We start from the raw sequence: 19,788 nt of genomic DNA on the forward strand, positions 1-19,788 counted from the left end.
TTTATGTGAAATTTTGTTAAAAATTGTTTCGTAAAATTATATAATTTACAACACTTGATGTCCTTTACTTTACTGTATTCAATGGTTCATATAGAACAAGTTTACGCGAATCAGAGCCAGACAGATGATGCAGTGAGTTGAAGACATCCAGCTTACATGACAACACGACAATTCGATCCTCGAGACGATCTTACTTCACCAGACCCAGATTTTTCGCTTCTGTTTCGTAGATGAGCAGACGCCACATCTTAACCACAAACACTTCGGATTCTTCATCTAATACCTGAATAAACGAGATAAAAACATGCAAAATCGCATCCCCGATGTAGGCAACAAAAATATTGTACAATGCAACTGCTATACAAAAAGTACGCAAAATTTTGCTTAGCCTTGGTTGATAAACCAAATTCTTCAACTTTAACAACAAACAATCGAAGCAAGTCTGCGCATGCGGGAAAACACAAAGGCCAGCAAGAATTATTCGTTGAACACACAAAGTACTATATACAACAACAAAAAGCAAAGACACAACAAAACATACAGTATACTCTGATAAACTATAGCGAAATATTTCATATCAATAAATCGCACCAGACTGTAGTACAGAAAATTACTATTACAAAACAGGGAGCGGGAGGGTGGGTGGTAGGGAGTAATGGTGTAAGGGATACAAACACGACCAAATTGTTGAATTCAGAGTACATACATTAATCACAATAAAAATGTCATATAACAGTAAAGTTTGAAAGAGAGGACTTCTGAACAGAACATGTGCAAGGCCCGTCAAACCTTCTAATTTGTGCGTCACAAAAACATATCCAATTGTCTTCTCTGCAAAAACCAACAAAACTTTTGGGTATGCTATTTCCTACACGTAGAAATGACAACATTGCGTAGCACTCTCCTTTAGAACGTGTTACAGAATTATAAAAACCTTTCTTTTCGTCTATAAAAAAACTCCGCGTAGAAGAGTGCGCATTGGCAATTCATACCTTAATTGCAGCACACGTGGGAAAAAAATATACATAAAAAAACTACCCCAAGAGAAAAAAAAATTACGAAAAAGCGAAAATTTTAAACTAGTTTTTGTTGAAGAAAAACGAATACGTGTTTATTCATACGTAACAGCGCCTTCACCAATTCCACCAGAACAACCAACCAACAATAACAAACACGCGAGCTAATACAACAAGTTTCCAGTCCCCTTCTATAAACCTATGACTAGAAAACATTCTTTCATACACGAACAAAGGTTATAGTGCCAACGCCTGTTTCCATGCTACGCGTTCCCGAAACTACATAAAGAAAAACGTTCACTGTGACGTGCAGGAAACTTGCGTTGACATGCGGCTGTATTGTACGCAGTAAAAAGAGGCTCACATACCATAGCGACATCTTCTAGAATGTTCTTCGCGTTGCTTTTACTTAACACCTAAAAATAAAATTGAAGTAAATACTACTTCTAATGAAACTGAAAAAACACGTTAGTGAATAACACCATACAATTGTCTACTTTTTCCACGATAGGAATAAATTTCACACGCAAAAATAGAATATTAAAAGGCAGAATCCAAAATTTCAACCAATATGATTTCCAAATGTTGTACTAACGTTGTGCCCGTTTATTTAATTTCAAAAAGAAGAAAACAATGGAAGTAAACAATGAAAGTAAAACATTCGTGTAGAATGTGCGACACCATACCTTACTGCATATAAAATCCACCAATGTTTGTTCTTCCTCACCAATATATTCAAATATTTTCTTGTTCACCCAGGGTTTGATTCGCTTCTCGACAAGACTCTATACCCACAACAATAGTAAATATAACATGGGCAAGAAAATAGGAAAAAAAGAAATTGCGTAGAGATATTTACCGGATCCACAATATCCCAGCGAAGTGGATATAAAAATAACTCTTCTTTAACCGTGGGTATTTTATCGATGAGATTTTTAATTAGTTTCCGTTTATCTTCCACAGTGGGTTCTTTTTTATCCGTATCGTCATCTAATCGGGTTAATTTTTTCTTTGGTTCCTCTTGGCTATTTACCTCATCGTCATTCGCATTAAACACGGTTCCAAGTTTGTTTTTATTCGCCACACTGGTATTCATTTTCATTCCAAAGCCGAATTTTTTCGACGGCGCCTCTATAGATGGGTTCTCGTTGCTGTGCTCACGTTTCAAAATCGCAGGCTTCTGTTCCGGTATTGGCTGTTCGGGACTTGGTTCAGGGCTTGGACTTGACTGCGCTTGAGCCGGAGAAGACGCGTCGCTCTAAATAAAAAGAACATGGTCAAAAGACTTTGACATAGTTCTTGCTTTTTCCGTTTCACATACACTGATTTGGTCGATGTAGTACTCCTAGCATTAAATATCTGCACATTTGTAAGTATATTATGCATACTGTGCAAAAATAGAGTCCCAACAACCATCTTTATAACGTTTATTTTACTTCTTTAATTCTTATTTACCAGGGTTCCCACTCTGTTTTCAAAACAAAATTTAAGAAGAATTGAGGACTTTTGAGGAGATATTTGTGATTTTTGAGGAGTCTTTGTTAACAAAAATTGAGGAGATTTGAGGAGAAAAACTTGCACTTATAAAAATGAAGGAACACACAGACTGGTGTCTCAAGATGTTCTAACAAAAGATAACTAAGAAAATTTGCTTCAAACACAACAAAAAAAGCAATGTTTGCAGGCCAAACTTTGGTGGTTCAAAATAAATGATAAATACTATCATACATAAAAAATAACCAAATGTCAATTTGTTTTTTAAGAAATTCGAGAAGAAAACTTAAATTCCAAAAAAGGTTGAGGACATTTGAGGATAATTGAGGAGACCTTTTGAATTTGAGGAGTTAAGAAGGCGTGGGAACCCTGTTTAAGCATCTTTAAAGTTAGTCAACTTATTTAGTTAACATCTTTGAGTTAGTGAACGTCTTTTGAACGAGTGTGTTTTATCTAATTACAGTTTCAGAACATTCGCTATGCCAGTTTTAACAGGTGTATGCCTTTAATTACCGAGAAAACGACTTTTCTGGAGATATATATTTTACCTGAACTGAAGAGAATGCAGGTCGAAGGTTAGGATTGGTGGCTTGCTCCTTTTCAGGAGACGGAGCTTCATTTTCTTTGTTGTCATGTATTTTTGTTGCTGTTGTTTGTACTGGTTCGACGATTTCGCCATTTAATTTTTTTCTTAACACTTCCTCGATCTCTTCCATTTCGCGCTGTTTATCACGTGCATCAGCTTGTATCTCCAACTCACGATCGCGCATTCGACGGGCGAACGCACTTCCTCTATAGAAAACAAAAATAACTTTACTCAAATGTTTCCGTTTTGTTATTCAATCTGTTAAAAGTATAAAAGGAAATGGTAAAACGTTTTACTTGTAGTATTTCACGTCATCTCTATCATCGTCGTAGTCTTCGAGAAACTCTAGTAGTCTGTGTTTTTCTTCCTCTTCGTCGCTACGCTTCCTCTCCTCTTTTGTGAACTGCTTCTCATAATCACGCGCTTTCTTTCGCTCTCGTGCTTCCCACTCCTTCACTTTCTACAGAAAATTATTTTGAAAGTTTAGCAGAATTGCACCAGAAACAAAAAAAACATATCATATAGCTAAACGAACCTCCATATATAAAATTTCTTTTTCTTTTCTTATGCGATCGAGTCTCCTGCTTTCATAGGCATCATCGTCTGCTTCCACTGTTCTATCTCGAGACCTCGATCTTGATCGCCGTGATCTTATAGGTGTGCCGCGGCGACCTGCTTCTGAATCGCTTCCTTCCCTTCTCCGTTCCCTCTCTTCACGTTCTTCTCGTTCCCGACGCTTTTTTTCTCTTTCACGCTCGCGTTCTTTTTCTCTCTCCCGTTCGCGTTCCCTCTCGCGTTCGCGTTGTCTGTCTTTTTCGTAATCTCTATCGCGCTCCTTGCTTCTGTCACGATGTCTATCTCTGTCTCGTTCTCTCTCGCGATCTCTTTCGCGTTCTTTTTCTCTCTCCCTTTTCTTCTCGTCCTCCTAAAGAAAAAAGGATTATAATCCATGTTTCTGAAAAAACTGTACTTCTTATTTACAACTTCAAATTTACCTTATAGGTTTCTCGAAAACCTCTAATCTCCTTTGCAACAAGATTTTTCGTGTCATCGTTCATGTCTAATCCCTCCAGATTTTCCTGTAATAAATAAAACATTCAAGCGAACTACTAGTAAAGTAAGAAAAATAAAACAAACATAATACACACATTAAGAAAGTTATAATAGGCTTACTGCATTGCCGCTGTGTGTTTTCTTAAAAGTCTGTAAAATACCTAAAGCATAAAATATAAGCCCAGTGATGGTGAAACATAAAATATTGGCACAGCGATGATGAGATAACATATTCACTTTGTGTTTATATTGAAGTCCATGCTACAAACTTAAGTATTTACCATTAAAACAAAATATCTTCCAGTAATGCCAAAAATACCGAACTTTAAGCACTTACATGAAACGGAATTGCATTGAACATAACGGCAATGTTTAAAAAACGCAGTCTATTCTTATTGGCCCAATTCTCTAAGTTTTCCATGGGGCATAGATAATCCCTAGTCTCCCTACTATAACTACCAGTTATTTCTACGTTTTTAATAAAGTTTGAACTAGATTAAAAAGTAGCCTTCACTTACCACTGTCTAACTCAGACATGTTATCTCTTAGAAGTTTATCAATTTCTTGTGCAAGCAGTTTATCTTGTTTCTGAAAGGCAGATTAAGATGACAAGAATGAAAACTCAATCCCTTCCAGTTTAGCTTCCCTAATCACTGTTTTGAAAAGAAAAACGATGTTTATATCACGTACTGTGGTTACGTCATCCTTTTCAATATCATAATCACTAAGACTTGCACCAGTTAAAACTTCCTTTTCAATTTTCTTTTGTTCTTTGTAACGGTCAAGTTGCTCTCTTGTCTTGGAATCTACTTTTACCTAGTACAGAACAAAACAAAGATTAACTTGAATGAAAATAACGTTTATGACAGCAAATATGAAAAAAAAATAACGTCTTCCACGTCAGCATCTTTATAAGTAAATTCATACCAGTAATTTTTTATCACCCACTTGAAACCCACTAAGCAATCGCATAGCTCTTAATCCAGATTCAGGTTCTGCGTACTCGCAAAATCCAAAGGCTAAAAAACAAAGGTGATTATTATACATACACAAAAAATTTAAGCTTATTTATACTATTTTAAAGAAAAGGGTCACCAGAGAGGTAAAATGATTTTTTAGTATCCTCATTAGCTACATGTATAAATGTACATCAAATTTCTATTAGATGACTGTGTTTCAACTAAGTCTTATAACACAATATTTCTTATTTTCTGTTTTTAAAAGTTGTTTTACGCTTAAGCATCTAAGCCCCTAGTGATTTACAAACTTTTATCATGGAGTTATTTGTTTTAAAAGGTAATTTTCAAGAAAAAGGAATAAAATAAAAGGCTGCTAGTATGTTCATAGCCTGTCCCGAAGTATTCATATTGTACATAACATAGGATCATGATCATTTTAAACACCCATTATATAAAAAGCTTTTAAGATTCATATTCTTGCGCATACCCTTCGGCATTAGTGAAACATAATTTGGTTCGTTGATTCAATTTGTTGATGTAAACATGCCACGGAAACAATGAAAATATGATAAGTATATCATAGATAGAACATGTCTTACTTTTAAAACATTGTCATGTATATACAAAACTTTTCATAATGATCATACATGATTCTGGCATGAAAAAATTCAATACAATTAAAGAGTGGTTTTATCAAACAACGAGAAAAACTGAACACATACCTTGCAAGCGACCGGAAGCCCCTTGTACACGTTTCCAACTTACAATATATCCACATTTCTAATCAGTATGAACATGAGTTAGAGATGAAACAAGGATTGTAAACAAAACACGAAATAACGATAGCACAGAAAAAGTAAAAATAGAAGTTTAAACTTACCAAGTAGACAAAGAAAAGGCTTAGAAAAAACATTTACAGTACGTTGAATGATAAGTTTAAATTTATTAGGTGCTATAAATAAAAAAATGTTGCCAGTTAGATCTATGTATAGTTAACAAAGAAACGCGCTTCAGCTGAGAATTTTCAATAAAAATGTTTTTAAAATAGTCTGTGTATCAACACTTAACATCCCTTACCATCAGAATCTGCCTAATCAGTGTGTCTGAAGCTTTATCTGTTATGTTACCTACAAATACTGTAGTTATTTCTTGCTTTCCAACCTACAAATAAAGAGTGATATCAAGAGAACATTTATTTAGGAATAGCAAAAAATTAAAAGACATGGGACAATAGTCATTTTGTCAAAAAAAATTTTGTTAATCAATTCACCTTTATAATATATATGCATTGATAAACTTTGAATGCACATCCCTAACAGGTCTAAAATTACTGATGACAGAAAATGTCGAAATTTGCTATTACTTAAATATGGCATTCTAATTTTAAGATTTATAAGTTTATCGAAGCTCAGAGCGTAAGGTATATAGCATGCCATAGAAAGCAGATTAATCCTTTTTGCTAAGCATTCAACATGACAATAGGATTTTGTAACTTGACAGTTTTGTGTGGATGTTCCAGGCCATTTCTTGAATAAAACTATGCCAGAGCTACAAAAAGCACCCGCTAAAAAAATTACGAGTGTTATGGTGTGCGAAAAATTGCACTCGTAAGCAAAATTTACAAGTGCGATGTGAATATTTGCAAGTGTGATTCACACTTAACTATTTTTTGTTTATCGCAAATGGTCTTTCGTCTTTCGTTCAATTCTCAGTGTAATGCACCAGCCGAGCATAAGAGTGTCAGCATGAAGGAAAGGGGCCTTTAAGGGGACTTTCATGTTCTCTATACTTTTTAAACAAATCAATCACGAAGAAATGCATGTTATGTAATTAGCGTAATAGCCTTTTTCATCGCTCTATAATATTTTTTTTAAAAAAAGAAAAAATTCACGAGTGCGATAATAAACACTTGTAAATCTTTTTACGAGTGTGCGGGCGAGTGCGCGTGCGATCGCACTCGTCTCAAGGAATGGCCTGATGTTCGCACAAGCTTAGTCGCTTAAATTGGACTTAATCTGGGTAAATATTATAAAAAGAATAGTGATTAAAGCAAGATATAAGAAACAATTGTGACTTACCATTGGAGGTACAGTGCCATTAACAACTGGAGCCATTTTTTATATTATTTAGAATGCTAAAGAGTGTATACAAGTATAACATCCAAATATAATTACACTGGGGAAAATAAAAATTACCAATGGCAAAAATAATTAAAAAAAACAGTTACAAAATAGTTTAGCCGATTTTAGGCTGTCCAATTTATTTTCAAAAATTCTAGGAGTTTCCTAATACAGGCTCAAAATCCAATCCTTTTTGGTACTAGTCTTTCTGCACTTGCGTCTATTACGCAGATTATTATGCAGATTTGCCTAATCTAAAAGACTTGCGCAAAATTAAGTTATTAAGTTTGTTTTTTCTATAATATAGACAGATGAAATTCTAGTAGAAAGGTATGTTGCAAGGACATACACTCTTGTGGTATATTTAGCGGAGGTTGTAATGTGGCCTACTACTACTTGTGTTGAAGAGATAAACGTGTTTAAAAACTGTGACATTTTAAAAATTTCATTTTTAACAGATTTTTACATAAAAGGGCATAAATCAGGGTTACTTCAATATCTAAGTTTAAAATTTTGAGAAGTGACTCAGTTCAATGCAGTGTTTAAGCTCAGTAAGTTAAAACGTATCCTAAGTGAAGTTTGCATGCTTACATCTGATTTTGTGTTTTGTTATATTTGTGAGCTTGGAATGTTCAATTCATTGATTAGACTGTATACTGCACTACAATTTGTATCTTTATGAGTTACTCTTGCACCGGAACTATCTAGGTGAAAGCTTTTCAGTTGGTAAAAGTGAACTTTATTACATTTCAATATAAGTCTTTTTATACATCATGTTAAATAGATCTAATTTAAAATCTAAAAAAATTTGAGATATTGTCAAGATCAATGTATACTATCAGTTGAGTAACGAACAATGTCAAAAAGTGAAATAAACAGACTTACAACAATATTTAAGGCAGAATTGTGATGTGTAATCATAAACAAACTATTTCTTTTAAAAACAGGCTGAAATCAGTATGTAAAAATGTAAAATGTGTTAGGATACCTTCTGAGAAAATCAAGTCTGTATTTATATCTCTCACATAATACAAACAAAGTGTGGTCTCATTCAAACAACACATTGATGAACTGTAATTAAACTACAAAGGAAGATCCATATTAGAAATACTTGAACAAACTCTAAACTAATGAATATAACTTTTAATTGCTATCTGTGTATTATTTAGATAAACTTCAAACCATGATGTTCCACACATCTAAGGATATCAACAAAGTCATTGTTTAATAGCACAAAACAATCATCTTTCGTTTCAAATGGGACAAAGGGGGACACAACACTTTCTCGATAAACCATGAAATTAGCTTGTATTTTCTAGTTGAACCATACACCTTTAGCAACTCGCAAAGTGACCTTTCAGACATCTTTGACCAGCACCAACTGTCACGCCATAGTCATCATAAATATCTACAGTGGCACCAAATTCTTTCACAATATCGAAAAACCAAACCGTGTCAACAGACTTTTTATCAGCTGCAATAGCACAAACTGTTTTAGGAAGAAAAAAATCTACACTCACTACATCACCAGAGAATTCTCTATTATAGATGTGCATATTTTACTTTGCTGGCCTCACAAATATCGAGGGATATACCCTGTCTATTATTTCCAGGAGGGGCTATGGCTTAGATGGAGAGTCCATCGAGGGATATACCCTGTCTATTATTTCCAGGAGGGGCTATGGCTTAGATGGAGTGTCCTTGAGTATTTCATGCTCATTTTGAGCTACACAGACCCAAATAGGGCCCGCGCTCTACTAGACAACGGCCCACACAGTGTGCCATCTCCCCTATTTCCCTCACACGGCTTGGGTTAACCCAGGGCTATGGCAACATTCACTCGCCATGTTGAATCGCCGTCAAGAGGAATCGAACCCGCTCTTCCGCACAGAGTACGAGGGGTATAACAACTAATCTACGGCGCCATTATCTGAATGAATGTGGCTTCCAGCGAGTGCAGACACATTCAGAAGGTAATCTTCAAATACAGAGCATTGACCATACTTTTCTCGACACAATTCACATATACATAATTTAGGAGCAACTTTAATTGTAGAAGAAAAAGGTGAAAATAGTATTACTTGACAATTGCTGGAACCTTGGATAGTATTGAAGACCTTCGTGTTTGTTTGGGTTTTTTTTTCCAATTCAGCCTTAAATTTCCTAAAGTCAAAAGTACACCTATATAGACCAATTTCCCAAAGTTTGGAATTTCCACAACACACTGCAAAGAAGTGACGGCTTACAAACAATATAAGCCTAACCAGGTGTAAGCCTCAATTTTTCACTTATTTTAAATGCTTCTTAAGGCAGCTGATGGCATCCTTTAAAAGTCCAGTTTTTTAAGACAGCTTTGTAATTTATTCGGGTTAACCAGGAATATTTTATATTATACGTCAACCCATTTTTTCACCAGGATGATGTTTTGAAGTATGGATCGAAAAAATGAGATGCGACTTTTCTTCTATATATAATTTAAAAAATATTTGGTAACAGTTAATATTTCGACAGTTTAATATGAGGAGGATGGCTAGCTAGCTCTAGCCATGTCTAGCCATGTGTGCGTGACGTTTGCCTTGAAAGCCACGATTGATATATGCATAATAAAGAACATAAAATCAAAAATAGGAAGAAGATAACGTCTGTTTTGTTGATTTCGCTTGCTAGCTAGTGAAAAAAATAAACAGAAAGATTTAACGTTCACCAGCCAAAGTCTCGTTCCGTGCCGCCATTACCCAATGGATCTACGCTCCTGCGTGGTGCAAAACTTACCTATAAAACGATGAAACATTGCTATAGTTATAGTATTTAACCAAACGGGAGAGCGCACAAGGCATTGTGGGACATTAAATAAATATTTCGGACCTCCCGATATATAACGGGACATCATCCGATTTAAACCCTTTTTAGAATTTTTTTTCTGCGTGCGTAAATAAAAATGAAAAAACAATAGTCATAGTTTCTTGTGACTAGAAAAACAAAAGGCATAGGATAATAATAAAGCATTATCGTCTTGGAATGACAGAGAAAAGCTTACCCGTACTTCTTACTTTTACTTTTCGGTAATCTCTTTTATACTAAAAAAAAGCCGGTAAAAAAGTTTGGACCAAAAAATAATTCTAGCTATTAAAACTTTTGCGCCAGTCTTGTCCTGAGGTTTTTTTTATTCCTTTAATTTGACGACAGTGACAGCTGCAAAGTAGCCCTTGTCTTGGCACGGCAATAGCAGACAAAATGGCGTAAATTTAACCTCGATTTCCCCGGGGCTTTTTCGAGTTTCGCGTAGCCTGAGTTACTTTTCTTACCAACGAAGCTTTAAATAACTTCTTAAATCGACTTTTAAAAAAAAATTCGTTCCTAAAGATAACATCAGCATACACATGTCAAATTTAGGCTGTTTTTTAGCATTTGACAGACTATAACTCTGTAACACGCGACAAGCAAACTTGTAGTAGGGTGCAACTTGTGCGATTAACTTTTGATAATTCCCAGGGTTTGTCAGTTTTTTCGCTGGAATTTAAAAAGAACTAATAAGCTTTAGGGACGGACTTGTGTTTTTGATTAAAAAATTGCTTCGATTTCATTTTTGGTATTTTTTATGGCGTGATATAATCATAGTCTCTAGACTATTTAAAAAACGACTTCTAGATATTTCCATGAGTTTATTGGTATATTTTCTTGCTGTTAAAATAAAAACATTACAGAATGTAAACACCCAACTTCGTACAAGGCGTAGTGACAAGAATCCTCGGACATGCATATGCCTCTGAGACTGGTGACGTGGTTGCTAAACAAGCTACTTAAACAGCTTCTTTTATGCACATTTTTTGTACTTTTAAAGTATTTCACTACTAAAAAAGGTTCAGTAAAATGAATTTCCTACATTTTCCAGGTATAGAAATACTCTGGTCAGAAAATATCTGCGCGTCTAACAGTACCTGAAAACAGCTATTTATTTATTTTATATCTCTATCGTTTCATTCTAGCATTGTGAACGTTTTGCATTATGAAATACATAATCTGTCCACAATTACAACTTATGTTTAGAACAGATTTAAAACATTTCAGTCTAAACTTGGTAGCAACACAGAAGTCGTATACCCAACCTCGTTCCCAGCGCTTGTTGTCTCTTTTCAATATCTGGACGGCGAGACAACATGTTCGAATCGCCGCCCTGTTGTCAGAAGAGATACAATGTGCCCTGGAGACCAGGGTTGGTCTTATACTCTTTTTCTGCCCTTTGATATAAAGGCTTATATTTTTAGTGTAGTGTAGTGTAAAGTTGCTTGTTGCTGCCAGCTTTACAAAATAAAAACACCATATCAGCTCAACAAATAATGTTTTTCAAATATACTTAAAATTGAAATATTTTTGACATTTCGAAAATTAATATTATTCTAAAAATAAAATATAAATATATATAACTATATTACACAAATAAAAACGTTTTTTTTTAAAAAAAAAATTATCGGTAAATATTCCAAAACATTTTGAACAAGTCACAAAACAAACATAACACAAACATCAACAACAACAACAACCTCAAACGTTAAAACGACAAACAGTCCGATGGATAGGAACTCTCACTTGAGCATTTCACAGATTTTTGCTGCGGAGTGAACGGTAACTTTAAGTCTGTTTCTTCGCCAAATAAGCAACAAGTCAGATCTGGCACACATGCATCTACTTCATTAGAAATTACATCTTCCGTTGTACTTAATTTTCTCCGTGGCAAAAAGGATAGCTTCCGCCGACCACTTTCATTATTTGAGCGAATCTAAAATAAAGGTTTATAACTTCTAACAGGTTTCTGAATTGGCTAACATTATTCAGCATATTTTGGAACTGAAATAGCTCTTATAAGCAAACCAAGGCTGAGAAAATATACACTATGCTTATAGTAAGAGTTTAAGCATAATTTAAAGCACTACCTCATTGGGTGGAGTTTCATCTGTACAATTTTTCTCACACACATCTGTATTCTCGTTTTCAACTGTCTAAAATAATCAGATAAAACTGTGTACGAATGTTTAACTGTATAACTTGACTTAAGTTTAAAACCAAGTACTGGAATCTAACCCAAACAATAAAGCTGAATTTCCACTTAAGAGCAAAACATAACGGAACGGGAAAAATACTTGAATGTGATTGGCTACCAGCTAATTATTATTTTGTTTTTATAAATTTTATTCAGTTTCTGTCCGCAAGAAAAGTTGAAATAATTTCAATTTTCAGTTTAGATCAGAACGAAAAATTTTATCAATCAGATTTTTTGCAATCATTTTGGGAAAATTATTGTCACGAAAAACATTTTCATTCACCTTAATCAAAATAATACAGAAAGACTGAGAATTGAACAATGAATTTTCAGGTACGAGATTAAGGAACCATTCAATATAGATTGTTTCCACCCGACTGACAACAGCATTTCAGAAAAAAAGTCCGAATACCTGGCATGGTTTGAAACTATCGAAATACGAGCATGCAAACACTTTTTCACATTCGCTTATTTATTTACTCCGAGGGAATAATGGCCGATACGCAAAATGTTGCTCAGAGCCGAATTTGCTCTCTTAGTCGTCAATAAAGTCGTCCTGCTTCAACCATGACGTCCAAGTCCCGATTTACTTTTACAAGAAAAAAGTTTAAGAGCCTTAATTTTCCCCGTGCATTTAGGATCGTTGCCGAAAATTTGTAGCTTTAGTCTTGATGTACCCGGCGCTTCTAATTTCAAACTTGCAAAACTCAAGAAGGCGAAAAATTTATCCTTTAACAAAAAATTCTATAAAGATTTGTTAATCGAATGACGAAAAGGAGTAAACCTATACAAAAGTGCGTGTATCCACCAAAAAAAAAGAAGAGAGTTTGTAGAAAAAAGTTATTTTAAATACATAATAACATAAGAAAATATCTTACCACTTCAGTTTCAGTAATTTTTAAATTCTTCTCTTCGTTCACTTCAAACGTTTCCTTCTGATTGGTTAGTTTTGTATTGCACACATACGTACATATTTTATCATCACTAACAGGACAGCTTCGTAAGTTGTATCCCTTCTTCAAAAAACACAAACTACCATTTTTTAAAGTCACATTCCCTGGTTTGCTGGGAACAGTTGGAAGTGGTAATCTCTTCCCCGTGGGTTTGTTTTTTTTCTTCGTAGTGTTTCTTTTTACTTTTTTTGGAGAAATTTTCATAGCAATTCTTTTTCTTTTTTTTCTACTTTTCTTTTTATCTTTGCTGTGAGATTCAGTAGTTGTTTTGGCTTTAGTTTTATTAGCTTTACGAATTTCGACAATCTCTGACATAATACAACTCTCTAGGGAATTTTCCTCTTGGTAAACTTCGTTAAACTCAGAGGGAATTGGTGAAAATTCATCTTCTTGTTTATCTATTTGCTCTGTCCTTTCATTTATATTTTCACCAACACAATCCTCCACGTGACTGGAATCGTCCAATCTGTTGTCATCATTAATATTATTATTATTATTATCTACAATTTCATCAATATCTGAATTGGAGAGCTCGTCGTTTTGACAAACCTTGTTCTCACCCTGAGATATTTTATTGATTTTTTTCCTAGTTCGCAAATTATGATTGGTCGGTGATACATCAGAAGAAAATGGTATTGGTTGAGCTACCTAAATAACAACAAAAGTTTGTTTATAGACATTTTTTGGTGTATATTCTTTATGTGTTGATATAATAGTCTTATCCATCCTAAAGCTTAACAAATTTTAAAATCAAATCAAGTTATTTAATTATATTAAACTCTTCTTCTTCAAAACGAGGCGTACTTAAGAGAAGACGAAAATTAAAAAAATAGTATTTTTGGAGCTATAAATTTAGTCTTGGTAAATAACAAAACATATGAACTTCTGAAACGGTCTAAAAAACAATTTTTGTCTTCATAATTATTTTTATCCCTGGAAAGAGGCTTTCACATTCTGTATTTTTTTAAAGCAACAACTGCATGAGAAACTGTACTGAAATCTTCAAAATTTAAAGTTTAAGTATGAACTAAATTGGATTCAAGCAAAATATTTCCTTTTAGCTCTGTTTTGAAAATTGTGTAGCTTCATTTTGCGAAAGATAAACGTTTATATTATTTTATGATTATATATAATAATTATTTAGTCTGGGTATTACGTAAAGAAGTAACATTAAACAAACAATTGTGGATAAGACCTGTACTTTTTCGAAGGACTTTCGATAATCTTCGGAATTTTTCCACACTCTGTTGCGCAACAATAAAGCAACTTTTCTATCATCAGTCGATGGCCAATGGAAAAACCGCGGGTTCGCCCGTCCCCCAGGTAATGATTTTAGGAATAAAAAAGACAAATAATTACTGTGTGCAATCAAGCGTACTTACTGAATGTGAAAAGTCCTTTTTCTTAAAATGTTTTTCAGTACTGGCTAGCCATTTTTCAACTTTAGATTGAGAACTGTCAGGCGACTTCAGTGTATTCTAGATTGTAAAAAATGAGAATTACTTTACATAACATCCTCAAGAGCTACAAGAATCAGTCACCGCAACTCCCAACAGGTGAAGCTCGAGCTCCACAAGGCGAAATTTTCTGATACATACTCCAAAGACCCACGTGGTTTGTAGAGCATGCTTGGCAACCAAAAAAGTAGACAATACTTTCGACCAATAAAAAAATGCTACCAGTTAATAAAAGATAGAAGCTATCACAAAATCAGAACAATGGTAGAGGACAGCTACCACAAAATCGGATAAATGGTAGAGAACAGGTACTGTAACCTGTACACAAACAATCCTTTTTATACAGCCTCTCTTTTACTAGACTAGTCATATTAGACATTAATTACTTACAACCAAGTAATGCTTTAGCGGCGCAACAACTTTTTCCTTCGTTTTTGGAGCTTAAAAAGAAAAAAAGAAAAAAAATATAAATTATGGCGCTATAAACATGAACAATAAAAACTGTACAAAATAAACCAAATCTCTATATTAATACCCACCCTCCGCCTGTGTTCAAAATGGCAACTTATATTCTTGTGATCTTTTCCGCAATTTTTTAGAAACCAGGGGGTTATTAAATCGAAAACCGCAATATAACCGCACTCATGATCACAGTAATAACCTCTATCCCACTAAATTTTCTTTCTTCATACAAACACGCGGCCAAAAATTTACGAGATAGCAACCTGAGAAATACGTGTGACCTCCATGGTATGACAGGCGAGAATTAAGGGATTAGCGGACTCGTGAATTCTTCCACAGGCTAACGACTAGTTCTTATTATACTAATCACTTCTATTTTACTAAGTAGGGGATTGAAAAAAATTAGGACTACATTGATTCTAATCAGAATGACTGATGGTATAGAATATAGAATGCTTATATGGAATTTAAAAACCAGGAGTGTTCCAGAAGTTTTTCAAGAAAAATTTCGTTTAACAAAAAAAAATCATTAAAAAAATGGTTTCCATAACCTCGCCACTAAAGTTTTTGTCAGAAAACTATTTCCAAGGCGTTTTTCCCATTCTAGCGAATTCGAAGGAATTTTTTTACATGAGTATATTCCATTCCCAGAAGTTTCCACGAGTAGCAGCTACCCTTGTGTTGTTATTTAACTCACATGGTCAGACATGCAACTATTGCTGAGTAGCTTTTGCACTAAAAAACCCTACCGATTTTAACAGCCCTTAGCTGAAGTATAAGAGCCTATTAGCTCAGAATAAAAATATATAGTGTGATTCTCCAATTGATTGCTTATAGTTCATGGATGGTAGTCTAGACTTCTCTAGTCTAGTTTTCTCTTTATCAGCACTCTGTGTTTATATGTCTGATAAAAAAGTTAAGCAAGTAAAAAAGCGCTATCCAATGAATGTTAAAATGTGTTAGCATGAAGGTTATTAAAGATGACGCAATGGATTATATGCATATGAGCGATAAATCAGTTTCATTGATTTCCTCTGCACTTTCAGAGTGGTCAGTCAATTTTCGTATTACTAAATTATAAATTTGTCTGACTTATGAATGTAAAATTGGTTATTACAGAAACCAACTTTTTAAGAAAATGTTCCATTGCACTCAGATGACAGCTGTGTTTTATACAACATAATATCATGACTCTGACAAGTTTTCAGATTACTGGCCACCCTGACATTCAAAGAACACAAATACAAATAACACGCACCGTTACCCTTGATAGGTGACAAACCAAAAATATGTGGTTGACATATTGATACTCCGCCTTGAACAATAGTTGAATTCTTATTTTCGTCAAAATCTTGATCTAAGGCTAAATTAATATGAAAAATTGAAAACAATAAAAACTCTATATCAACACAGAGGAGGCACTTAATTAACGGATACTGACCGGTTTTGATGTTGTACTGTAAAATACAAAGGCGGAGGTCAAAAGTACAGACCAAGCTTGCGGAGTCTGCACCCTTGACAGAGGGCATTGTATTTTACAGTGCAACATCAAAACCAGTCAGTATCCGTTTTATTACCTGACTGTATCTGGTCTGCAAATAAATATTCCTTTGTGAACAAAACAAACAAAGTTATATTTAAGTTGCTATTCCCAAGGCACAAGGGAAAAAATGCATGTTTGATTTTGATACTTTTCAAATTCCTGATCTCTCGATTTTAAACTTTTGTAAGTTCGCAAAACAAATTCGAATCATAGTTTATGTGAATTGAAACGAAAAGATGGTTTTAGATGAGCTACTTTTATATATTTTGTGTGCTATGAAAATGTTTTTTGTTTGTTTACGTTTTTATGTTGCCATTTTAAGAATGGCTACCCAAATCGGTTAGTATGGCTTCATACAAGGACCTGGTAAAATAAGCCGTAAACCAATAAAATCATCGGATTTTTTTATACTAACCAGTTTTTTGTATCAGTCAGGTAATAAGGTACCGTATTCCCTGTATTTGACACCCTCAGTATATTTTTACTATTTCAAGGCAGAATAGTGGCATTTATTAGGGAAGGGCAGCACTGAGGGGACATGACATAATACATACCAGGATTTTCTGCTTCCTCATGCAATACTTTCAAATTTTTAGTTGCTGTTACGTCTGTGGCTGCTGACTTTGCTTTTCTGTTTTGTGACCATCTCCTTTGACGTCCATTGCATTTATAGGTCGCATGAGAAGTTTCTTTAGGAAGTGGTGTACCCTTGTGGATTTTGGGAGGTGGGGCAATCCTTTCACATTTGTAGTTTCTTGTTTTCGAAAAAGAAGGTGTGGCAGCTATAGTCTCCCAGCAACTATCACTTGTGTTTTGCTGGCTGGCCATGGTTTGTGCAACACCAAGCTTCTCCCTAAAATAAGGTAAAGACAATGGTGAAAATTTTTAAAAGATTGACACAAGGGAATTTACATTCTTAAAGTGCATTCTGGACAATAAAATATCAATTTGATCGAACTTTTGAATGTTAGACATAATGATGTCCTTTGTAATAAAAATGAAGACGTTTGAGGATTGACACAAAAGATCAAACAAACATAGCTCAAAATGTTGGATGAAGAAGTTTGATCGTGTGCAGTCATTCCCACACATTTAAAACTATTGTAAGATTAAGAAAATTCACCTACAAAATTCGGAAATTTATTACAATTGAAAATGCATATATTTAAGCTAATAATTTAAATAGTTAAGTTTTATCTCCTTTTTTTTTGTTTTTAAAAGATTTTGCTATAAATCTTTTCTTTTCTTTAAGAAGCAAATTCCTATGTAAAGTAAAGGCAAATGCAATGCCAACCAAAAAAGGATGCCTTTATACAATACTATAGACAAAATTTATTCAAGGTTTCCAAGTCATTTTTTAAGTTTTTCAAAATCACCTAGACTAATAACAAAGATATCCTACTTATACATCAGGCCTTTTTGGGAAAATTTTAATACGTGTGTGCCAAAGAGCACGCCTCAAGTATTTTAGGTGTGTTTTTGGGTGTGCTGCACTGGTTAACTTCTTATAAAATTTGTCATTTTGCAGGTGATATCAATAGCACGCCTAAGCCATTTTGCGTGTGTGTGGAGGTGTGCGCGTGCTATTGCACGCCTCTCCTGAAAAGGCCTGATACATGGTGTTTGAAATGTAGTATTTAGTGAGAAATTCATTTGATGTGTTTAAAATACCACATATTTTGTTTAGAAATAATTAATTTACTAAGCATCATTTAAACTTTGGGTTAAAATACTGTATTATATTGTCTTGCGGCAATCTTGTAATGCGCCTCAAATGCACTTGACTGAAAAGAATGTTAAGTTTAAGGTTCCTTTTTAGGGAATTAGCTCAAGTAAGAGGGTTATATTTTTCCACAATCTTGGGGGTACTTATTAAATTAAAGGTCAATATTCTTAAAAAAATTATTCAATTAAAATATCCTAATAGATATAAAAGCAATTGGAAGGTACAAGATCAAAGACTTTTCCTGGGAGAGGGAGAATGAAATTAGACTTATCTTATAGAGAACATCACTGTGCATACTTAACATGTGTAAAAATATATTGAATTAATATATGTTGCTCCCTGCTTTAGAATCACTTAACTTCCTATAATGTATTATACATTTAAATAATATTTTCTGCTTTTATGGTGTACCTGTAAACCGTTTGAGAAAACCTAAAAATAATTTAATAATATAAGTTGTTTTTTGACAGCAGTTTTGAATAGGATAAATTATTATTACTATTTATAAACAAATAATAATATACTGACCTATCAAGTTGGTTTCCCATGGTTCTTGAAAAATTTATGGAACATGATTGGATAATTTTTTCATAGCTCTCTAAAAGAGGATAGTAGAAATGTTAGACAGACAAGTCAGTTTTAGTTCACAATGGTGACACCCAAGTCTTGTGTCTATGAGACATCATTGCAAATACAACAAAACCTTGGCTCTACATGATGGTTTGTAAAAACATAGGCCAAACTTTATTGCAAACTGAAATGTAGATGTCAAGTCATGAAGCTTCCACCATTAATCTATTACTAATAATTATATTACTAACAGTTCTTCTAAATGAGTGTCAGTTTGGCAAACATTTTTTACCTTAATGGTTTCTACAATATTTATACATTACAAAACATTTCCCCTGCATGGAAACACATAAGATTGTATTTATACAACACTTTAACGCTGGATTTGGAAATACGTCCAAATACGGAGACTTCTCCAATTTTAGAAAAGTGCTTTGCTGATAGCGGTATATATATATATATATTTCTTTCGTAGTTCGTAGTTTAGCTAAATTATTATATAGACAGGGACAACTACAGGATAGTAGCCTAATCAGGAGATTTTTAATAGCATCTCCTATCTTGGTGATTCATTATTTTTTCTCGTGTTTATCTTGCAATCATGTTCAGTTGCGTCATCTTTCTTTGGAGTTTAGTTGTCTGCTAGCATTTACATGTATTTAGCATTGCAAGATAGAAATTTATCTGTCAAATTTTCTGCATCAGCTAATTAGGCTAGGAACAGACCGTTTAGGCTATGTACAGCCATGTTTAATTCTGCAGGAAATTTACCCCTTTTCCAGATGTAACAGTGGCCATAAAACAAAGCAGC

The 19,788-nt window shown here is 34.0% G+C and overlaps 2 protein-coding genes across 3 annotated transcripts in view; both read right to left on the reverse strand.

Moving 5' to 3' along the window:
- On the reverse strand, positions 1 to 13,586 carry LOC130657927 (RNA-binding protein 25-like). Its single transcript, XM_057460925.1, has 16 exons — positions 13,575 to 13,586; positions 7,187 to 7,243; positions 6,186 to 6,269; positions 5,831 to 5,888; positions 5,077 to 5,168; positions 4,840 to 4,965; positions 4,668 to 4,737; positions 4,270 to 4,310; positions 4,092 to 4,175; positions 3,632 to 4,021; positions 3,393 to 3,556; positions 3,059 to 3,302; positions 1,876 to 2,274; positions 1,703 to 1,801; positions 1,385 to 1,432; positions 1 to 283 (listed from the first exon to the last, which is right to left on the reverse strand). Exons 2-16 carry the CDS (start codon positions 7,220 to 7,222, stop codon positions 191 to 193), a joined length of 2,028 nt encoding a protein of 675 aa, XP_057316908.1. The 5' UTR covers positions 7,223 to 7,243; positions 13,575 to 13,586; the 3' UTR covers positions 1 to 190.
- LOC130657929 (uncharacterized) overlaps positions 11,551 to 19,788 on the reverse strand; it is a 17,432-nt gene continuing 9,194 nt past the window's right edge. For both annotated transcript variants that reach the window (XM_057460927.1, XM_057460928.1), the window contains exons 2-9: positions 18,936 to 19,005; positions 17,236 to 17,534; positions 16,397 to 16,501; positions 15,067 to 15,116; positions 14,602 to 14,697; positions 13,145 to 13,867; positions 12,160 to 12,225; positions 11,551 to 12,005 (exon numbers count right to left, since the gene is read on the reverse strand). In XM_057460927.1, coding sequence (XP_057316910.1) covers positions 11,778 to 12,005; positions 12,160 to 12,225; positions 13,145 to 13,867; positions 14,602 to 14,697; positions 15,067 to 15,116; positions 16,397 to 16,501; positions 17,236 to 17,534; positions 18,936 to 19,005 — 1,637 coding nt within the window. In that variant the 3' untranslated portion in view covers positions 11,551 to 11,777. The remainder of the gene's footprint in view (positions 12,006 to 12,159; positions 12,226 to 13,144; positions 13,868 to 14,601; positions 14,698 to 15,066; positions 15,117 to 16,396; positions 16,502 to 17,235; positions 17,535 to 18,935; positions 19,006 to 19,788) is intronic.

The sequence above is a fragment of the Hydractinia symbiolongicarpus genome, chromosome 9, assembly GCF_029227915.1.
Source record: "Hydractinia symbiolongicarpus strain clone_291-10 chromosome 9, HSymV2.1, whole genome shotgun sequence".
In the NCBI taxonomy this organism is placed as follows: domain Eukaryota; kingdom Metazoa; phylum Cnidaria; class Hydrozoa; order Anthoathecata; family Hydractiniidae; genus Hydractinia; species Hydractinia symbiolongicarpus.

Coding starts and splice junctions, on each gene's coding strand:
- LOC130657927 (XM_057460925.1), bottom strand. CDS start 7,222: ATGGCTCCAGTTGTTAATGGCACTGTACCTCCAATG. Junction 5,889..6,185: donor TGATTAGGCAGATTCTGATG/GTAAGGGATGTT, acceptor CATACTGATTAG/AAATGTGGATATATTGTAAG. Junction 5,169..5,830: donor GGCTTCCGGTCGCTTGCAAG/GTATGTGTTCAG, acceptor TTTGTTTTTTAG/CCTTTGGATTTTGCGAGTAC.